Source organism: Aulonocara sp. 'chitande type north' Nkhata Bay, linkage group LG6, assembly GCF_057382095.1.
Source record: "Aulonocara sp. 'chitande type north' Nkhata Bay isolate Kocher_YH1m ecotype deep benthic linkage group LG6, A_spYH_male_GT1.1, whole genome shotgun sequence".
Classification (NCBI taxonomy): domain Eukaryota; kingdom Metazoa; phylum Chordata; class Actinopteri; order Cichliformes; family Cichlidae; genus Aulonocara; species Aulonocara sp. 'chitande type north' Nkhata Bay.
In genome coordinates this window covers 24,663,196-24,682,401 of record NC_141349.1, presented here as the reverse complement: position 1 = coordinate 24,682,401, position 19,206 = coordinate 24,663,196, and the positions used below count along the sequence as shown (strand labels likewise).

Sequence of the window (19,206 nt, the reverse complement as noted above, 5' to 3'; positions counted from 1 at the left end):
ACTTTATCATCATTATTATTGTTATTATTAATAATAATAATAATAATAATAATAGATCTGGTTGTGTGTATTAACAAACTAAGAAAAATTGAGATTAGACTGCTATGGCCTCCTTTCTCCTCAAGCCTTCTCCCAAATCATAGGCGTAAGGATGAACTGCAAATGCTGCTTAGGTTTAAGGCAAATATCCAAACTGCCAGACTCTGCAGCAAGCTATCCATTTGTTTTCAGTGTGGACACCCTTTTGTGCAAATACCCACAAAGTCACATATATTCTCTGGTATGCAGACTTGTTGCAGCAGGATCCAAGTAACCAAGCATGCCTTGTAATTTTAATCCCAGAATGCAACATTTCAATTTTTTTTAAACACCAACCCTCTTTCTTTGTCTGAACTTTTCTTTTTCTATTTTCAGATTATGCATGAAAATTGAGTTGCCTTCAAAACGCATCTGTGCCTGCTCACGGTGTGATTCCTAAAGTGTTGCTGTTCCCAGGAGTTTTTAAACCCTTACACCTGATATGGCAGATAGTGTAGTCCATTCGATCTTGCTTGTCCCAACATAAACCATTAAAATGAAAAAAGCATTAGAGTATGTGCAGCTGGTGAAAATTATACAGCTTCTCCTCAGATGTGTGAGTGTTTTATCACAGTTGCTGTAACACTTAGACAAACCAGATGTTTGACTGTTATGTAAGTTGATACTCAGATTGGTGTCAATGTTTCAAGTTTTAAATAATATTGACAATCACATTCATGGATGTATGTGAACTTCATAACACTGCTCAGTTATGTAAACCTGTAGAAAAATGATGTGAGCTTGGAGACCTTTTGTTGTTTATGGGATGTTTTGCAGCTCTGTTGCTTTGGTTCCTTTATTTCCACTTTAGCACATGTCCTGAAATTGGCATTTAGCCATGGCTCGTTTTGAACATGAACCAACAATGCAACTTTATCTGATACATAGAAGAAGAAGAATTCACTGAATTTGTATTGCATTTATTGGCAACATTAATCTAATTTATTTTCACTGGTCACATTTCAGCTCAAAGTGAAGCTTTAGGCTAGTTAGATTTTTGTTCTTTTGCACACTCAGACACGCATTGCATGTGTTGCTAATAGGAGACAAATGACGTGACATGATATTAATCACACTCACAACACAGGGTTATGTTGCCATGAGTGTTTATAAAAGCTTTCCAACAGGTTTTTCTGAACCAGCCTCCCTCCGAGTGGTTCGGTAAGACGAATGAGGAGCACAAGAAAGAAGCCAAAACATCTTTGTGTTGCGAGTGTTGCGTGAACTCACTCGCCTACAGTTTTGCAGTCAAGTAAGAAACTTGCAAAGTAAAGCTGCTGGCATTGTAGGTGTGAAATGCTACATTAGCTCTCCCAATAGCTGCTTCTGCCTCGTGGCAGCAAACGCAGAATGACGCCGAACCCAACAGATTAATCCACAGAACAGCAGTTTGTTACCATTACTCGAGACAAATCTCTAATTTGGAAATCCAAAAATCTTTGGTGTACCACTCAAATCTTTAATGATAACGTTACAGAAGCCTAAAATGAAATATTTAATCTGTGTTTTCATCAAGTAGATTTTGATCTTCTGGCGATTTGCTTGTTGAAGGTGATTTTTAGTTCTCTTATGTATTTTTTTTTTTTTTGAAGATTTAAATCTTTAACTCAAATTTAAAGATAATTTACAAAAGACTTTTTTTTGAATACATTAATACTATATATGGTTTATCGTGGCCAAATTGTAGTACTTTCATGACCCATCACAGGGCTGGGACCCTCATTTTGGTCGTGAATCCCTTATTCTTGTTCTGAAATTAGCAACCATTAAAAAATTGATTTTTTGTTTATCCAATGATGCAATAACATCTTTTAGGTGGGCTGATTTCCAAGTTATCTTTTGCCGTAAGCCACTTTGATGATTTTTAAACATAACCGTGCTATGAGGTAAACAGTTTCTGAAGTTATTACAATTTTTACACCCTAAAATAGGGCTGTGCGATATGACCAAAATCTCATATCCCGATATAAGACATCTATCGTCCGATAACGATATAAATCACAAATTTTACATTTTCTGTAAATTCTGTGAATCTCGGGCTGTTCGACTTGCGTGAAGTGTTTCCAGCTGTGCGTCGTGTACCTGGAGACGAGTGTTTTAACTGATGCATGAAACGATACATTTTTAGACATAAGTTGTAACGGCCGCAGTTTTCTTTGAGTATTTATTACACAGCGTGCTGCGGGGAAAAGCCTGTTCTAACGTTTGAGTCTAAGGTTTATTTTTTAGCACCTGACAGCTCTTTTTTGCTTTTCATCCATAAATACTCTGCATAGTCTTTCACATGATTCAGTTTATTTTGAAGTCTCAACAGGATCTTGAGCTTTATTGTGAAAGGTTTATGTGGAAAATAAACAAGCGAACACGCGATGCTGTTACCGTCGTTGTTGCTAACAACAACGCATAAAAACAGGCACTTGTCCGTCTGTAGTGTGGTTATATTAAATATAAGAGAAAGAGAGAACTTTAAGAAATTAATATAGCCACTACAGTGACCATCAAAACGATGAAAAAATATTGCCGTAAACACTTTATTTTGCGACACCACGAAACAAACGATAGCCTAAAATGAAACTATAGACGTTTTTATATCGTCATCCGATATATATCGTTATATCGAACAGCCCTACCCTAAAATCAGTCCAAGGGTCTTCCCAGCCCTTCAGCCAGATGTAAGTGGGATTTTTTTATGGTCCATTCTAACTATACTCATTATCTTTCTCTCTGCTTCTCATAGTTGTGTGTTAATAAGAACTGTCCAAAAGTCTGCTGTGTGTGCGTGCGCGTGTGTGTTGGAAAGCAGAGGAGAGTTTACAAGCCTCCGGCGGCATTAAGTTTATGATGGTTCCAGTCAGCAAAGGTTTGGCCCGACTGCACCAAAGAGAGAAATATGAGCTCTCTACAAAATGAACCTTATGTTCTCTCACACACATGCACATATATATATCCAAACATACACACCCATCTTGTGTATTCCTGTTTGATTGAGGTTGTGAATAATTGATGTCTTTATTATTTGTCCCTCTTGTGCCCTTCAGACCTCTCGCTCTTTCTGCTCACCCGTCCCTCAGTCTCTCTCATTAATCCTATTTCATGTTTCTCTCCCTCAGGACGCTGCTGCTGCTGCTGCTGCTGCTTCAGTAAAGCCATGATTGGATGAAGAAAGAACCATTGACTACCAGTATGGACCTGCTCCATCCTGGAGTTTTCCACCATCCTTAGCTCTCAGGTATGCAACAGCTATTTTTTTTTTAAGTGCTTTTCTGTTTTTCTTGTAGTAGTGACTGAAAATAAAGGCCTGTTTCTGTTTTTTATTTTTTTAAAAGTCTTGCATGTGATTTAGCTGTTGAACTGAAATAATGTAGGAATAATATTATATAGAGATTCTTTTTACTGGATAGCACATGTCTCACCTTTAACCTACGTTTTCAGGCTTGCCTTAGAGCTGTGATTCCTGTATCAGAATTATTGTCTAAATAACTTTTAGTGATAAGACGACCTCAAAAGTTCCCTATTTTGACCTACCGTTATGGTAGGTCAAAATTGGGTAGGCCGCTGAAATATATAATTGTGCTAGTCTTCATCAAAAATGCACTGACAGATTTTCCTTGGAGTGACTCAGGTGGACTGCTTCAGTGTTTGGATTGACTTCAAACCCGATAAGAAAACGATCATTTCCAGGTTCCTCCCACCTTTAAGAAACCACCTTAGCTTTATGCTAGGAAGGAAGCATTGTTGGATTATCTTAGTGTTTACAGCAACAGTAGATTAGCATTGCTAACATAACTTCTATACCCCTGACCGCAGCTCTATCATTATGTGTGTTTTGTTTAATTATTCAGAAATGCTTTGGATATCCACTTTAGTTTCTGCTGTCTCAGAAACCTCTTCCGTCTCCCTTATTACTGTATTATACATGCAGAATCAGACGTACTCAGGTCCGTGTGTGTGAGGGACACAGTATGGAAGACGTCTGAGATCCCTATCGACTGATTTCTTCTTTGATTCCTCCATGTTTGATTCATAGTCTCCGTTTAATCATTTTGATTTCTGTGGCCAGCATCCTTGCTTTATCACAGTGTTGTGTTGTCTCCATAGAAACCAGCTGTCAGTGGGTTTCACATGGATGAATGCGGTCTCTGTGGGCAATCCAACAACTTCTCGTAATTCTTTTCATTCTTCTTCTGATCATTTTGTTCTTTTTTTTTCCCCCCCTCAGATCCGAGTCCACATAACTCTGAACAGTGACCACAGCCAGTGTATGACAGACCTGTCAGGTACGTACACACACACCCTCAGTCTGTTTATTATTGGGTCACAAAAACAAATAATTTGGAGTACTTAAAAACATTCTCTTGATACAGTACAGTCATTCAGTCCTGTGAAAAACTAAGCACATGATTCAGTAGCTTGTTGAACCACCTACAGCGACTGTAACTTGTATTCTGAGCAACTTTATCAGTCTCTCACATTTATTATGGAGGAATTTTGGTCTGGTCATCTTTACTTATTGCCTGCAAACCTTGATAAACTGAAGCAGTCATTTTTGCACACCTCTCCCAGTTCCCACCGCAGCATTTCAATCAGGTTGAGGTCTGTACTGCGAGTCATTGCAACACTTTCATTATTTTCTCTTTCAGCCATTCTTTTGTAGATTTGCTGACGTGCTCGGGATCATTGTCCTGTTAAACGACCCAGTTTCATTTAAGCTTCAGACAGAGCTTTAGACAGATGGCCTCATATTTTAATATTAAAATATGTTACTATACATGTTCTGGGGTGCAACCGAGCAACCCCGCTTTTTTTTTTTTTGTCAAAGTGAAGAAATAAAGTGACCACATTCACCTAATCTGGTGACAATTCAAACGTCATAAACGAGAGTTGTGGTCAAATTGAAATCTAGAGGTTGTTCTTATGTATTTTTAGGCATTTCTGGAGTGAAGTATTTCAATGACTCATGCAGTCATGTCTTACTAAGGTTTGAAGCATGCAGTTTACTGCAAATTTCTTCTGAATTTAACACTGACGGTATCACAGACAGATGTGGCTGTGATACTTGCTGTTAGGAGTATTCATTTATTTGAGATTAGAGGGTAGGATGTTATCAGAGTGTACTTGGCATGGCTGGATGGCTCAAAGCTGTGAGCAGGGTACCAAAGCTTCAGCTCTGACCTCTGACTCTTTGCCGAGTCTCTGTTTTAGAGCAGAGACCCACAAATCCTGGGTTCTAAGTAATGCTGGTATTTTAATGAAGCAGAGCTGGGTGTGGGGTGCTGGAGGGAGGAGGAGAATCGCAAGGATAAGATAAGGAGCAAAGTCATTTTTACAGTGAGCTCTGGTGCGTTTGCAGTGTTTCAGGGTTTTAGTCACACTTCCAGTCAGAGATCCTGAGTCTACAGTAGATCCAGAGTCGACCATGTAGCAGGAGTGCACCTCTGTACATTAACAAATTCTGCAAGATCACATTGGCATGCAGAGACAATAGAAATGTGCATATTTATGCTCGTAATTGTGCATAGATCAGCGGTCCCCAACCCCCGGGCCTCGGACCGGTACCGGTCCGTGAGTCGTTTGGTACCGGGCCACGAGAGTTGAGGCTCAGGTGTGAAATGTATAGTTTTCAGGGTTTTTATCGGTTTTCAGTATTATTTTGTTATCGTTTTTATCGTTTACTCGGTTTTCCTGGGTCTTTTCACGTGTGTTATGAATAAATTTTCTTTTTTACGGTACCAGTACTAGTTTTATTTTGTTGTATTTATCCACGACACCTTAAAGTCCGGTCCATGAAAATATTGTCGGGCATAAACCGGTCCGTGGCGCAAAAAAGGTTGGGGACCGCTGGCATAGATGTTTTGTGTTCTCCTGTATCCAAGTGTTCAGAAATCCAAATTTTCCAGATTTCAGTATTCAAATCTCAGGTTTATACAGCAAACGTCTTTCTAATAAAGCAGCCTTTCCCCTGATAAATCCTGCACTTCAACTATCTCTCATGAACAGCTGTCTCAACAAGACTAAACGGCCCCCATCAATTTTCAACAGATGAGTTCACCCTTATATCAAAACACATCAGTTCTCCTTCAGCTGCCTCTCGAACACCCGTAAAACCTGCGCTTAGGCTTTAATATTTGGTGGATTACTCGACTCTTCAAAAAGGCTGCTCGTTGTTGACCTGCTATTATTTGTGCTGTTGTCGGTAGAATGAAGTAAACCGCCATCTTTGTGCTTATAAATTAGTGCTTTGGTATTATTAGGTCACCTGCAGAACTTTCTACTTACTTCTGTGGATTTATGTGACTCCACATTCCACTTTAAAAGCTGCTGGTAGCAGCGCGTTTATGCATTAATGAGTAAAAATAAAAGACATGTTGTAGCAGCTCAAACTGTAAAAGTTAACAGAACAGAATGTATTTTTCTTAAAGTCACTGGACTTTATTCACTGCTGAAGATGGCTGACCTTTTTCTTATTAATCTTTAAATGACATATATTTTTAATAATTTGTTACATGCACATCACTTATTATTATGGACCTGACTTTAAACCATTTTTAAAATGTTATTTCTTCTCACCAGCACAATTGATTTGAAATGAGACTGTAATCAAAGGATATACTTTTGGCTTAAATTTAAGATGCGCGAAAAACTATTGCATTGCCAGTTTAAGAATCACAATTGTTGTTGATCTTTTTCCGCTTTTTTTTTTTTTTTTTTTTTAAAAACCATATGTCCATTTTTTTTACAGGCTAAAAAAAAAAAATCAGCTAGTTGTTTGATAAGCCTTTTTATAGCCACTTGTCTTTTGTTTCCTCATTATTCAGCACGATCAAAGTGTTTAATTTGTATTTGATAACTCTTAATGAGAACTGTCAAAGAGGTGTTGATGCAAGCGATGGAGGGCTTCATTAGACTTGAAACAAAACAGTCCTATCAGAGAGATAGCAGAAACTTAATTGTTGATTTAACCACCACTCTTGGAGCATTCTCAAAAAGAAGGAATGCACTGGCCAGCTCAGCAACAGCAAAAGGCCTCAAAGACGACAGAAGATAATTAAAGTGGAGTAAACAAAATCCCTTTGCACCATTTGGCCAAGCCAAGAGCATTCTTGTAGGCGATAAGGTGTCATAGTCCAAAGTCTGCAATCAACAGTCGTCTTCATGAATGTAAATACGGAGAGTTTACCTCAAGATGCAAACCACTGACGCTTAAATAGAAACATGAGATCAGAGTTTAGATCAGAGAAAAGATCAAAATACTGTTTGAAAGGATTAAATCAACTGGAATGTGTATGAAAACGGTGGCAACAGAACAGTATTTAGAAGACTGGAGGCGTACCACATCTGTCCATCGTGGTAAGGTGGTGTTATGGCGCGGGCATGTTATGCATCTGAGTCTATCGTGATATGACTGCTGCTTGAAGTATCTGCCCAGATCCCACAAAAGCTATGGTTATCTATATTACAGATCAATAATAACTCAAAACGCACTACAAAAGCAACCCATGGGTCCGACCTTAGCTCAACTAAGCGTGCCTGTTTAAAAAGCTTGAATTTCAGCTGAAAGTCCACCTGCTCATTCACGTCTTGATTTTTTCCATTTCAAATCCATTGTGTGGATGTACAGCAGCAATGTTCCTGGTTTTGCTAGTTTCTGGGATAAAAACAAGTAAAAATATTGGCAAAATTAAGTCCACGCTAATGGATGAGGTTGAAGACACACATGCAGTGCCACACGTTATTCCCACAAGTGCTAACATTAGCATTGCTAGTAACAGGAACCTTCTTCCTTGCAGCGCCCTAGGCTAGTGGCGAATGGCGCCATAACATCTTAGGATGGCACGTAATAAAATTACATAACACAACTAGGGACCTACAGTGCTTTCTCAAATTGTTCATTCTGTATTTGGTGGTTAGTTGAACAAAATTCGAAAAAGTTTAGGCGACGTACTATGAGTCTGACACACGCAGCGAATGCAAATGGAGAACCTAACAGTCGATATTGGCAGCAGCATGAATAAATTAACATAATATGTAAGAAAATGAAATAGTAATTTTTTTTTTTTTAACAAACATATAGATGTTATTGACAGTGATGTCTCACCTGTGTGTTGTCTGTGTATTAACACGTGGATATTTAGGTTTTTAAATTCACTATTTATTTTTTTCTGCTTCAGGTGATCTGTCTGGTGCAACGATGATGTCAGTAGACGTGACCAATCGTAACGGCCCTGCCGCCACGCCCCCCACCTCACTCAGCCTTCGCTCTTCACACAACCAGCTCCTCACCAGCGATGTCATCAAACAAGGCTCCGCCACTCCTCCCAAATGTCGGAAGAAGTATGCGCTTACCAGCATCCAGGCCGCCATGGGCCTCGGTGAAGTGGTGCCGCCCTCATCGGCATCATCATCTCCATCGTCATCCCCGTCACAGTCCTCCACTCCCAACAATCCCAAACTAGCAAAGAATGGGGTGAACCAGCTTCGTAAAGCTGGCCAGGACCACAACAAAAACACAACTGACCCTGATTTGATGGATTCAGAAATAATAGCAGATGACCTTAATGTCAACGTGGCAGAGGAACAAGACAGTCGCACTCTTACTAATAATGATCGAGAGGAAGATGCCAACCTTCACCCAGATACTCACAGTGATGTAGAGGCTGAGCAGACGACAGAGCCTGACTTGGACTGTAACATAAACACTACTGTGGAGCGCAAACTGAGCAGCAGCACGGCTGATTTGGACTTTGACTCAGAGGACACCAATGACATCAGCATCTTGTCTGAGAAGGAAATGATGTTAAAGATGAAGATCGAGGAAGATGAGATGGTGGGGGGAGAGGAAGATGAGGAGACGAAGCCTTTACTGACAGTAGACAGTGAACCCCCTGTGAAGAACCACAAAGTTTCTCCAGGCCTGGAGCTCATCTCTGACCTCCACTCCAACCTCAAGCTCCTCAAATCTGGCAAGAACTCTCCAGTACCCCCTCCTCCTTCCCCACCCAAGCAAGCCAGTCCAGAAGACACTCCCCTGCTCTCCATGGTCTCCTGCCCCTCCTCTTCCTCCTCATCCTCCTCTCCAGAGACGAAGAAGGACAGAAGAACTGGCGCAAAGACAGACTGTGCTTTGAACCGCATCCAGAATCTGAACCCCAGTGACGAAGAGTTGAGCTGGACTACCTTGTCCCAGGAGAGCAACTCGCCAGAGGAGACAGGTACGCACACGGACAGACACACACAGAGCCCATGAAGCCTTAATGCAGCAAACGTTACTGATATTTACAAATATTCAGTGTAGTTTTTATGTGAGTCTTATGTCAGCTACTGTGGTATGTTTTGTTTTGGAGGGTTTTCCCCCTCCTGCTGTTTAGCGGTTTCACCGTCCTCTCTACTGATGACATTTTTCCATTTACCCAGAGTGTGTGTGTGTGCACATCTGAGAGTGTGTGTGTCCATTCGTGGATATGCAGAGCTCAAGCATTGCTTAAAAAGAATAACAAAAACTCCAGCCTCCAGTAAATCTCCCAGAATCCCTCAGGCACAGGAAGTGCCCTTGTAACCTCATGGGGGTTGGTGTGCCAGATCAGCTGTGTCCTGTTTCCAGCTTCATCCTGATCATATGTGTGTGAACCAGGCTTAACTTAATGCATAAACTAGCTGCCAATATCTTGGTGTGTTAGATGTTTTTTTTCCCCCCTCATCTTAAAGCTCCACAGAATGGAGCTGCTTTCCTCTCCCCTGTTGCACTTGTATTCGTCTGTATTGATCAGCTACCTTGAGCTTCATCTCTATTATATATCTGTGAATACGAGCATCTGGTCTCTGCAAATATTAGATAATGGATAACCTTTCCATAAGAACCTGTAAGCTGGGTCAAGAGAAAAGCTGTAGTCTGCTGTTAGTCTAACATAGTTTTAGTTTTAACAACTACAATAATTACCTTCCCTATATGTGCAAATCCTGAACTTTAAAAATGAAAACTAATTAAGACTAATACTGAACAATTTTAAATAAAAATGTAACTGAAAGAAGCGCAACTCTAGAAGTTGACTTAAAAACTAATTAAAATACAGAAAAAGTAATATCCCTGAGACACAGAGTGACTGAGATATTCTTAGTTGTTCAATTTCTGTTCCTCTCATCCTGTAATGATGGGCATAATGATGACGCTGACTAATATTTAATATATAGACATAGAAAAGAAATCAGATGTAGCCCTACTTTACATCTGTATGTTTCTTCTCTGTCTTTGGTTACTTTGTAGATAATTTCTCTGTTTAAACCTTTAGATATAAAATATCTGGGAAAAATGGTATTGTTTAGATTGCAAACAGCTACTCAGTTTTGCCATCTAATGAACTATTATTAATATTGTTATTATTCATTGTTACAAAGCTGTGAGGATAAACTTTTGCGTGATATTTAGAGTTTGAGAGTCTCCATCTGTTGCGGGTCTCTTGCTTTCTTGTATTTGCATGTTGGCTACGTCTGCAGGTCTTTTCAGTTCACTGTTGTTCTTTGCCCGCGTTATGTTAAAATCTGGGTATGGAGTTTTTCTCTGGGCACTTAAAACTTGTGGTTTAGTGTAAGACGAGCAAAACACATCCGTGCTCCTGCAGAACAGCAGCCGGTCCTGCAACATAACCATATGGGCTCTTTAGTGTTCCTCATAGCTTGTCATATAAACAAAGCCTCCAGATTAACAGAAAGAAGAGGCTGTGGTCTCGGCTGTAAACAGTGCCGTCTTTCTGAGTCTGTGAGTTGTACTGCTGCTTTTTTTTTTTTTTTTTTTTTTGGCTTTCTGATGACTCACAGTCTCAAGTTGAAAGCTCTGAGCATCTGTGTAACTCATTTCTCTACAAGTTGGAATACCAGCAGCTTGCATTTTTACAGTTTTACTGTCGTGTTGTCTGGATTTCAGGATTACATTTTCATGTGTTCATTTGTCCAGGATTTCATTGTGTATAAAAGCCCATCTAGGGATGTGCATCGCAAATTAGCTAAGGCTATAAATGCTGGCGTGTATGGCACTGTTCATATTACATACCTGTTTCTATACAGAAAATTAATAAACGAAAGTAACAGTCTTTCAGATCCATCTTTGCTTATTTGCAATGTCATTTAAAAAAGAGAACCAGGACCATGATGTGTGTAGTGAGGAGCTCAGTAAGGAAGCAAATGACTAGTTAAATTGTATATGTCACTTTCATCCCCGCAGGCCTATATAATCAAGCACCTTGGCATGCAGACTGCTTATACAAACATTGTGAAAGAATGGGTCGGTCTCAGGCGCTACATGAATTCCAGGATGGTATCATGACAGGATGCCACCTGTGCAACAAGTCTGGTTGTGACATTTCCTTGCTACTAAATATTCCACTGTCAGCTGTTAGTGGTATTATAACAAAGTGAAAGCGATTAGGAACGACAGCAACTCGGCCACGAGGGGTAGGCCACGTAAAATCCCAGACTGGAGTCAGCGGATGCTGAAGCATATAGTGTGCAGAGGTCGCAGGACCACTAAACTTCATGTGGGCTTCAGCTTGGCTGAAATACAGTGACTAGACAGCTTCATTGAATGAGTTTCCATGAATGAGCAGCTGCATCCGAGCCTTACATCACCAAGCAGTGGTGTAAAGCATGCGACCACTGCACTGTAGAGCAGTGGAGACGTGTTTGCTAGACTGACGAATCATGCTTCTCTGTCTGACAATCTGACGCATGACTCTGGGTTTAGCTATTTCCAGGAAAACGGTACTTCCCTGACTGCATTAGGACAATTTCATGCTCCAAAATTTGTGGGAACAGTTTGATGATGATCCCTTCCTGTTCCAACATGACTGCACACCAGTGCACAAAGCAAGGTCCATAAATACATGGATGAGCGAGTCTGACTGCCCTGCAAAGAGACCTGACCTCAACCTGATAGAACACCTTTGGGATGAATTAGAATAGAGACTGCGAGCCAGGCCTTCTCAGTGTCACAAATGTGCTTCTGGAAGAATAGTGAAAAGATTCCCGGAAATACACTCCTAAACCTCCGGAAAGCCTTCCCAGAAGAGTTGAAGCTGTTATAGCTGCAAAGGGTGAGCTGACGTCATATTAAACCCTATGATTTAAGAATGGGATTTCACTCAAGTTCATGTGCGTGTGAAGGCAGATGAGAGAGTACTTTTGGCAGTATAGTGTATCTATCCAACTCCTAGTTGCCCATACTGTAGTGCCCCCTATCGTCTTTTGTCAAACTCACGTTGACAAATCTGTGTTGTTTTCCCAGCAGTGTGATAGATTCCTCTGTGGGGATTGTGGGCTAGAGGGTTGGTATGACCCTGTTTTCCCACAAAGGTGTCAAAACACACACACACTCTGCATACAGAGTCTAAGAGGGTCCTTCAAGCCCTATTTATAGAAGTCTAACATTATCACATAACATCCTGTGCTGTAAAACAGATTTCATGGTACAGCATTCATGATAGTTTGTGTAGGTAGTTGAAGTATTTTGGGACATGCAACTGTGTAGTCTGTCCAAAAACCAATGCTGATTAGAGCAGCAGTGGAGAACAGTGGAGTTCACCACAAAGAGCAAACAAAATTAAAGTTCCTGCTCTGTTCTGACTCAAGCTAGTAGCTAAGCTAAAGGACCAACAACCATTGCCCAACCATTGTAGGAAACAGTTACTGGCTGTGGTGACAGGGGACAACTACATGTACACCAGTGTTCGGCCAGGTTGGTCCCTTAACTCAAGCACAGTATAACTGAATGGTGATTAGTGCCAAAAAGCAACGCGTGATGCTCAAAGTGTGTTTGAGACAGTTACATGTCTTTCTACCTCTCTGACCCACCTCGTCCTCGCACCTCCACTGGATGAGATGCTGAATAAAAGCCGATTTGGAGGTTGCCAGGACAACCAAGAGAGGCTGAAAAAGAGGGAGAAAATAATAAACCTAGAAATTCGATAAGGATGACTGTGCCACATTTTAGCCTCCTTCCATGTGCCCCGGCTGCATGTTTGGTTTTGAACAGGAAAGGGAGGGTAGAGCTTTTTTTGTTTTGTCTTCTTGTTGATGTGGCTGATGCTCTAGATAGAGAGGGGAGAGACAAGCAGCAAACACAGCTCGCCTGCAGGGGGAAACAGCCCCCCCCCCCCCCCCCCCCCCCGTATAAATGTTTGTCTTTCACTCCTGTTTTCCTCAGTCGCAGGCTCTCCATCCTTTTTTTTTTTTTTTTGCTCCTCCTCTCATTCACTCTTTCTCCCCATTTTTTTTCCTACTGCCTCTCTCGTCACGTCATGTTTTCTCTACCTCTCTGCCTTGATTTGTCCCCCCTCCTCTCTCTCTCTTTCTCTTTCTCTCTCTTTCCCTTCCTCTCTCTCTCCCTCCCTTCTTGGTCTCCTCACCCCCTCTGCTGCGGTGTCCCCCTCACTCTGATCTCTGCTTCCTTCTCTCTCTTTCCATCTCTGTCTGGGCTTCTCTCTTTGGTTACAGCATTGGGTTTTGCTGTATGAGAGGCAGCTAGCTAACTATGATGCTGGGAAAAGACTACATGCTGGCCATTGTGATTGTCAATTACGAGGGTAGGTGCATTTTTACAGAGTTGGCCGGAAGCTGGACTGTTGTCTTTGAGTTTCAATGCTGTCTGAGCATGCATGTGTCTGTGTCTTCCTACATGGGGATGAAGTTTATTTCTGTAATGACATCATCTGCAGAAACAGTCTGGTTGGTTCATGCTGTGTTAATATGTCAATGCTGGTGTGCATGTGTGGTGTGGTGTCTGTATGTGTTTTGCTCCAGAAGCTTGCAGCTCTCCCCCTCCCCCTGCTCAACTGTACTCTGGCATGCAGCTGCATGCTAACCGAGGCTATCACAGGCTAACTGCTACGTAGGTCCCCATTTCCACCAGCTGCGTAGGTGCACTTTAACAGCATCAGTGCAAGCACACCAAGTCTCCTAATGCCGTTTCCTTACTTGCCACATCCGTTGCCGAGAGTGACACTGATAACTTTGAGTCATTGTGTAGCCCTCAGACCTTTCCAGCCAGAGATCTCCTCTCTTTTCTCTTTCAGTGTTTCTCTCTAATTTTGTTTATGCAGATGCATTAATCCACATCCAGTAGTCATCTCATGCTGGCACCCATTCTAAGTCACCATCTTTCCTCTCGCTCAAAGCAGATGGAGACGCTCAGATTCTCTCTCTTGTAGTTTTATTTGCTCTGACCTATTTTTCATTCTCAAAAGACTCCAACTCCCAGCAGTCAGTGCACCACCCTAAAGGATGTCCTTATCTCCCAGCGAGTGCGTTTTTCTATATTTTCTATGATTTATGCTCTTTGAGAGTCTTAATAACTTGTGTGTGCACGCATGTGTGTCTGAGTGCCATCACAGTCTGGCCCGACCCCGTTGTCACAATGACATATGGCCTGCTGTCGTGGCAACGGGCCCACTCGCTGCGTTTCATCAGCATGGTCAGCAGTTCAAGAACGCCTTGCAATCACACAAACGTACATAAATACATGCAGCACCAGCTGACCGGCCCCTTGGAGCTTATATCACTTTTATGAGTTGCTACACCCCCAACAGAGTTTGGGATCGTCTTTACTACGTCTGCCACGACATCATCTCCACACAGGAACACAAAGATCCCATCAATACTTCACTGTGCGTGCGTGCGTGCGTGCGTGCGTGCGTGCGTGTGTGTGTGTGTGCGTGCGTGCGTGCGTGCGCACGTGCATGTGCATGCTGCCAGGAAACTGCAACCTTCACATGAGATGACTTTTAGTCCAAGAGTGAAGAAAAATTAATTTAAGTACTCCATCTCCACAGAGTGTGTGTTTGTGTGCGCACATGTGTTTTCAAGGTAACAGCTGTAGCTCCTCTAAATATATCACTGCCCAATAAATTATGCTAACAGACATCTGCTCTGTTTGCTGATGTTGTGTTCTGTTGGTGGAGGAAAGTTTAATTTTCACATAAATCTGCACATGCATACATTCTGAGAAGCAGACTAAAGCACAGATGAGACGTTTGCTGTAGTTGCATCTCAACTTTGGAACAGTCGCCTCTTCACCATTAGGACCTCACCAACACTTGACATGTTTAAAGCCCCCTGTAAAACACATCCTTTGAGCTTTTGACACTTTTTTTTACTTTTTTTTTTCCTTGTCTTACTTTTTTCTGTATTTTCTTGCTCTGATTTATTCATTTTATTAGTACAGCACTTTATTTATAAGCTCATTTAAAAAACAAATTAACTTTACTAAGCCCGTACAGCACTCAGAAAAGTTTATTTCTGGTTGAAATTAGACAAAGAGACATTTGTGGTGATGGTGCACGCATAACCATGATCAGTCAATATGGAGTCTGTGTTATCTTATGTCTGGGACCTGGGATTTTGATGTTAAGGTTTTCTGTGTATTAGAGTTCTTTGTTCTGTCAAGTCAAGTCAAGTCAACTTTATTTGTCAATTCTGCCACATGTACAGGACATACACAGAATAGAAATTGCGTTACTCTCAAACCCTAGTGATTAGAAAAATGCAAATAAAATAATTAAAAAGTAAAAATTTAAATAAATACAATACAATTTTACGTATAACAAAAAAAAGCTAAAAAAAAAAAAGCTGATGTATTGTTGATAATCTGGCTTTCTGGTATTTCTAAAGGTTTATGGTTCTTTTTTTTCCTTATTGCTGATACGAGTTCCCTTTCGTGTTACTTCTTTGTTCCAGTTCAAGTCCTTAAGCTCTGTAGCCGTCAAGCTCTGTAGCCTTCTGTTTATGATGGTAATTCTGCTTTTTTTAGGTTCTCATGAAATTCTTGTTATCTGTGTCTTTAGTTCCTTCACTAGTTTGTTAATCCCTGTTTCTGTTCTCATTCTGTTTCTTCAGTCTTCTGTCCATATTTCTGGTATTTCTATGTCATTTTCACATTTGTGAGTCTGCCATCTGTTAGTCCTTGTCTTACTTTGGTAGTCTTTTGTCTCTTGTCTCTAGTTTTACTTCCCCTGTCTCGTTATTCTTGATTTGTTGCTGCTGTATTTCCCACCTGTTTCCTTTTCTCTCATTACCATGTGTGTATTTATTGTCGTCCCCTATACTGTGTGCTCTCTTTTTTTTTTTTGTGTGCTTCCTTATAGTCCTGGATTTGTATTCTTGGCTCCTGTTTAGGGGTTTTGGTTTTTTTTTTGGGTATTTAAGGAAGACTCAACCATTAAAGCTGTTTTGAGGTCATTTCTTGTCTCATGAGTCCTGCGTCTGGGTCCTAATCCTGCCTTCTCCACAGGGTTTCATGAGTATTTAATTCTATGCACTTTACTGTTACTGAGTATTGCCCCTCTTCTTTCCACTTCATTAGGCTGTATATCGAACAATGAACAGCTTTGTGTATGAAGTTTAACTACTATGTTGCTTTGATCATATTTAACCTATAGCTTTCCAATGTATAAAAATGTGAAGGGGAAAACGTCACCACTATGGGAGAGATGAGACACAATTTAATGGTGGGTGGAGAGGAAATGCTCGCAGGAAGTCCTATAGCTTTGGGAGCCTATAACAGCATAACTGAGAGATCGGGGTCACCTGAAAGTTTTGAGTTGAAAAGAGGATGTCTCTGAATTTAGACTGGTAGATGGTCCACAAGCCTGATAACGGAAGGCTCTGCCTCCCATTCTACTGTTAGAAGCTCCAAGATACCATAGGTAGGATAATTTGGTACTACAAGGAGTTTAAGGTTAAATTGAAGAACAACGGATCACACACCCATGGAAATCAAGCGGCACATTTCTCTAAAACAGGGTTCAGTGAAGAAGCTAACACAATTACCAGGGCCAGTGAAGAACAATTCCTCATTTGTGTCACGCTGAATAAACTGTAATATGTTTTAAGTACTGAGTGGGTCGCTCATTGAGAAAGTGTCTCAGCTGCTTTAGATGTAAGAGAAATCCTGATATCTGTGTTTGATATTTTTTTCTTTTTTTTTTTTTTTGCCCGTGTGATATCTTTCATTTCAAAAGTGTGTAGGGCTTTGTTTAACAAATGCTACAGAAGTGCTTTACAGGCGTTCTTGTGCACATGGAGATATGGTTGGTTAAAAGGGACAGGTGCAGCAGATGCCGGTAATCCAGCTCAGCTGTTGACGTAGCTCAATGTGGGTTCACTTTGAATTAACTGTATGGTGCAAAAACAGCCACAGAGACGGGAAGTTTTGGGGGAAACGGAGCAGGAGAATGATGGCCCTACATCCATCCATTCACAATTTTCTTCCACCAGATATTTGGAGCGAGCAGTCATTCCAGACAGACCCCGACCTGCCTCCAGGATGGAAAAAGATTACAGACATGGCTGGTATCTACTACTGGCACATTCCTACAGGCACCACTCAGTGGGAACGGCCCGCCACTCATCCACAACCCCCTGGACAGATGGAGTCCACGGCCCTGGGTGATCACTCAGCCTCAACACCACGTAAACCTTCCCTGGGCTCACTCAGCCCCTCACCCACTCCAGACCACGAGGTGAGGGACATGCATCAGACTTCACATTATGACCACTGTGGATGTTAATTTGACACGTACCACCTACCTAATCGTTACTGCAGACCATGTGCACACTCTCATGGAAACGGTCTTTCCTGATGGCTATGGCCTCTTTCAGCAAAAATGATTCAGGAATGGTTTGAGAAGCACAACAACGAGTCTAAAGTGTTGACCCCGCCTTCAAATTCCCCAGATTTCAATCTAATTTAGCATCTGTAGGATTTGCTTGAGAAATGAGTCCGATCCACAGATGCCCCACCTCACACAACTTACAGGACTTAAAGGATGTGTTGCTAACATCTTGGTGCCAGATACCACAGCACACCTTTCTTTTTGTAGTTGAGAATAGATTCTGACGAAGGCAATCAGCTCACAGCATACATGAAGAGATGAAGGGAAAGTAATGCAGTCAAACAATTTGATTTAAAAACAAAGTAATAAAGTCAAACTTTAATGCAGTGAAGGTAGTGTATCTATTACTGGCTACAATGCAATTTAGTTGATAATGAAACTCCTCGACTCTTAATAACAGCTAAGCATTAATAAAACTGGAAATGTCACAGCGGTTAAAATGAAAATGTTTATTTTGAGCTTTGGATTAGCATAAATCAACAAAAGCGCACACAGCACAGAATAATTATGAGGAAAACTGTAATAACACCTGTGTTGGAAGTGAATTAAGCACTCTGTGCTGCTGTTCTCAGAATAATATGTACATGACTTGTACTTAATGCTGCTGTGAGTTTTCATGAACAGGTATTTTTACAATTTGTATTTATGCAACTGACATGAGGACCAGTCGGTGCTGCCGACAGTAATTCTGTCAAGTGCAAATGACGAGCATTTCCCTAAACAAGATGGGAAAAAATGGATTTCTTGAATCCATTAATCATTGTTGACTCCAATAAATATGGATTAAACAGTGTGTCTTTATTTTTTTAATACCTCTGTGTTTCCATGTGCTTACAGTCATGCCAGGCCGAGATCTTCTTCAGGGGGTCGACTCGCTCGGGCAGCACCACCTCTGACAGCTCAGTGGAGCCTCTGTCCACTCACGAGCCCACACTCCCCACATGTGGATTTGTGAACAGCTGTTACTTTGTAAGCCACCGTCGTTTTTGTGTTACATTGTACTTCACAGGAGTCTGTGATGTTCATCGCGGTTTGCAAGAGTTATTTTCACGCTTCCATGTGCCAGTTTTAAACGGCGCAGTGCATTTGTCTGGGTTTCAATATAGTTTTATTTAAATGTAGGCAGCTGGGCAAAGGGAGTGAGAGGGAGAGCACTGTTAACACTCCAGTCTGGTAGCAGAATACAAGAACACTGAGCCGATCAATCAGTCAATCATGTAGAATGATAGGTGGAAATGTAGAGAGGAAAGGAGATGGATAGAGAGCGGCCCCATGTAGATAAAATATCGATCCAGTGAGAATGGACTGATGTTGACAGATGGATGTGCCTCAATCTGATTCTGGCACATCCATCTGATGCGATCGACCTCCAGACTGCTCGAGTATCACCCCCCAGCTGCACAAAAGCTAAAATGGCAGACGGACCAACATGGTGCAGCAGGATGTCACTAAACAGAGTCTCATCATTTCTCTC

At 41.3% G+C, this 19,206-nt stretch overlaps 1 protein-coding gene across 5 annotated transcripts in view; it reads left to right on the top strand.

The window, feature by feature from the left end:
* Positions 1–19,206, top strand: part of apbb2b (amyloid beta (A4) precursor protein-binding, family B, member 2b) — a 56,405-nt gene that overhangs the window by 15,865 nt on the left and 21,334 nt on the right. For 4 of the 5 annotated variants that reach the window (XM_086295764.1, XM_086295763.1, XM_086295760.1 and 1 more), the window contains exons 2-6: positions 3,189–3,307; positions 4,298–4,355; positions 8,247–9,287; positions 17,335–17,579; positions 18,570–18,701. In XM_086295764.1, the coding sequence (XP_086151890.1) occupies positions 4,340–4,355; positions 8,247–9,287; positions 17,335–17,579; positions 18,570–18,701 (1,434 nt within the window). In that variant the 5' untranslated portion in view covers positions 3,189–3,307; positions 4,298–4,339. Of the gene's footprint in view, positions 1–2,881; positions 2,939–3,188; positions 3,308–4,297; positions 4,356–8,246; positions 9,288–17,334; positions 17,580–18,569; positions 18,702–19,206 lie in introns of those variants that run through there. The other variant, XM_086295762.1, reaches the window with a different exon arrangement.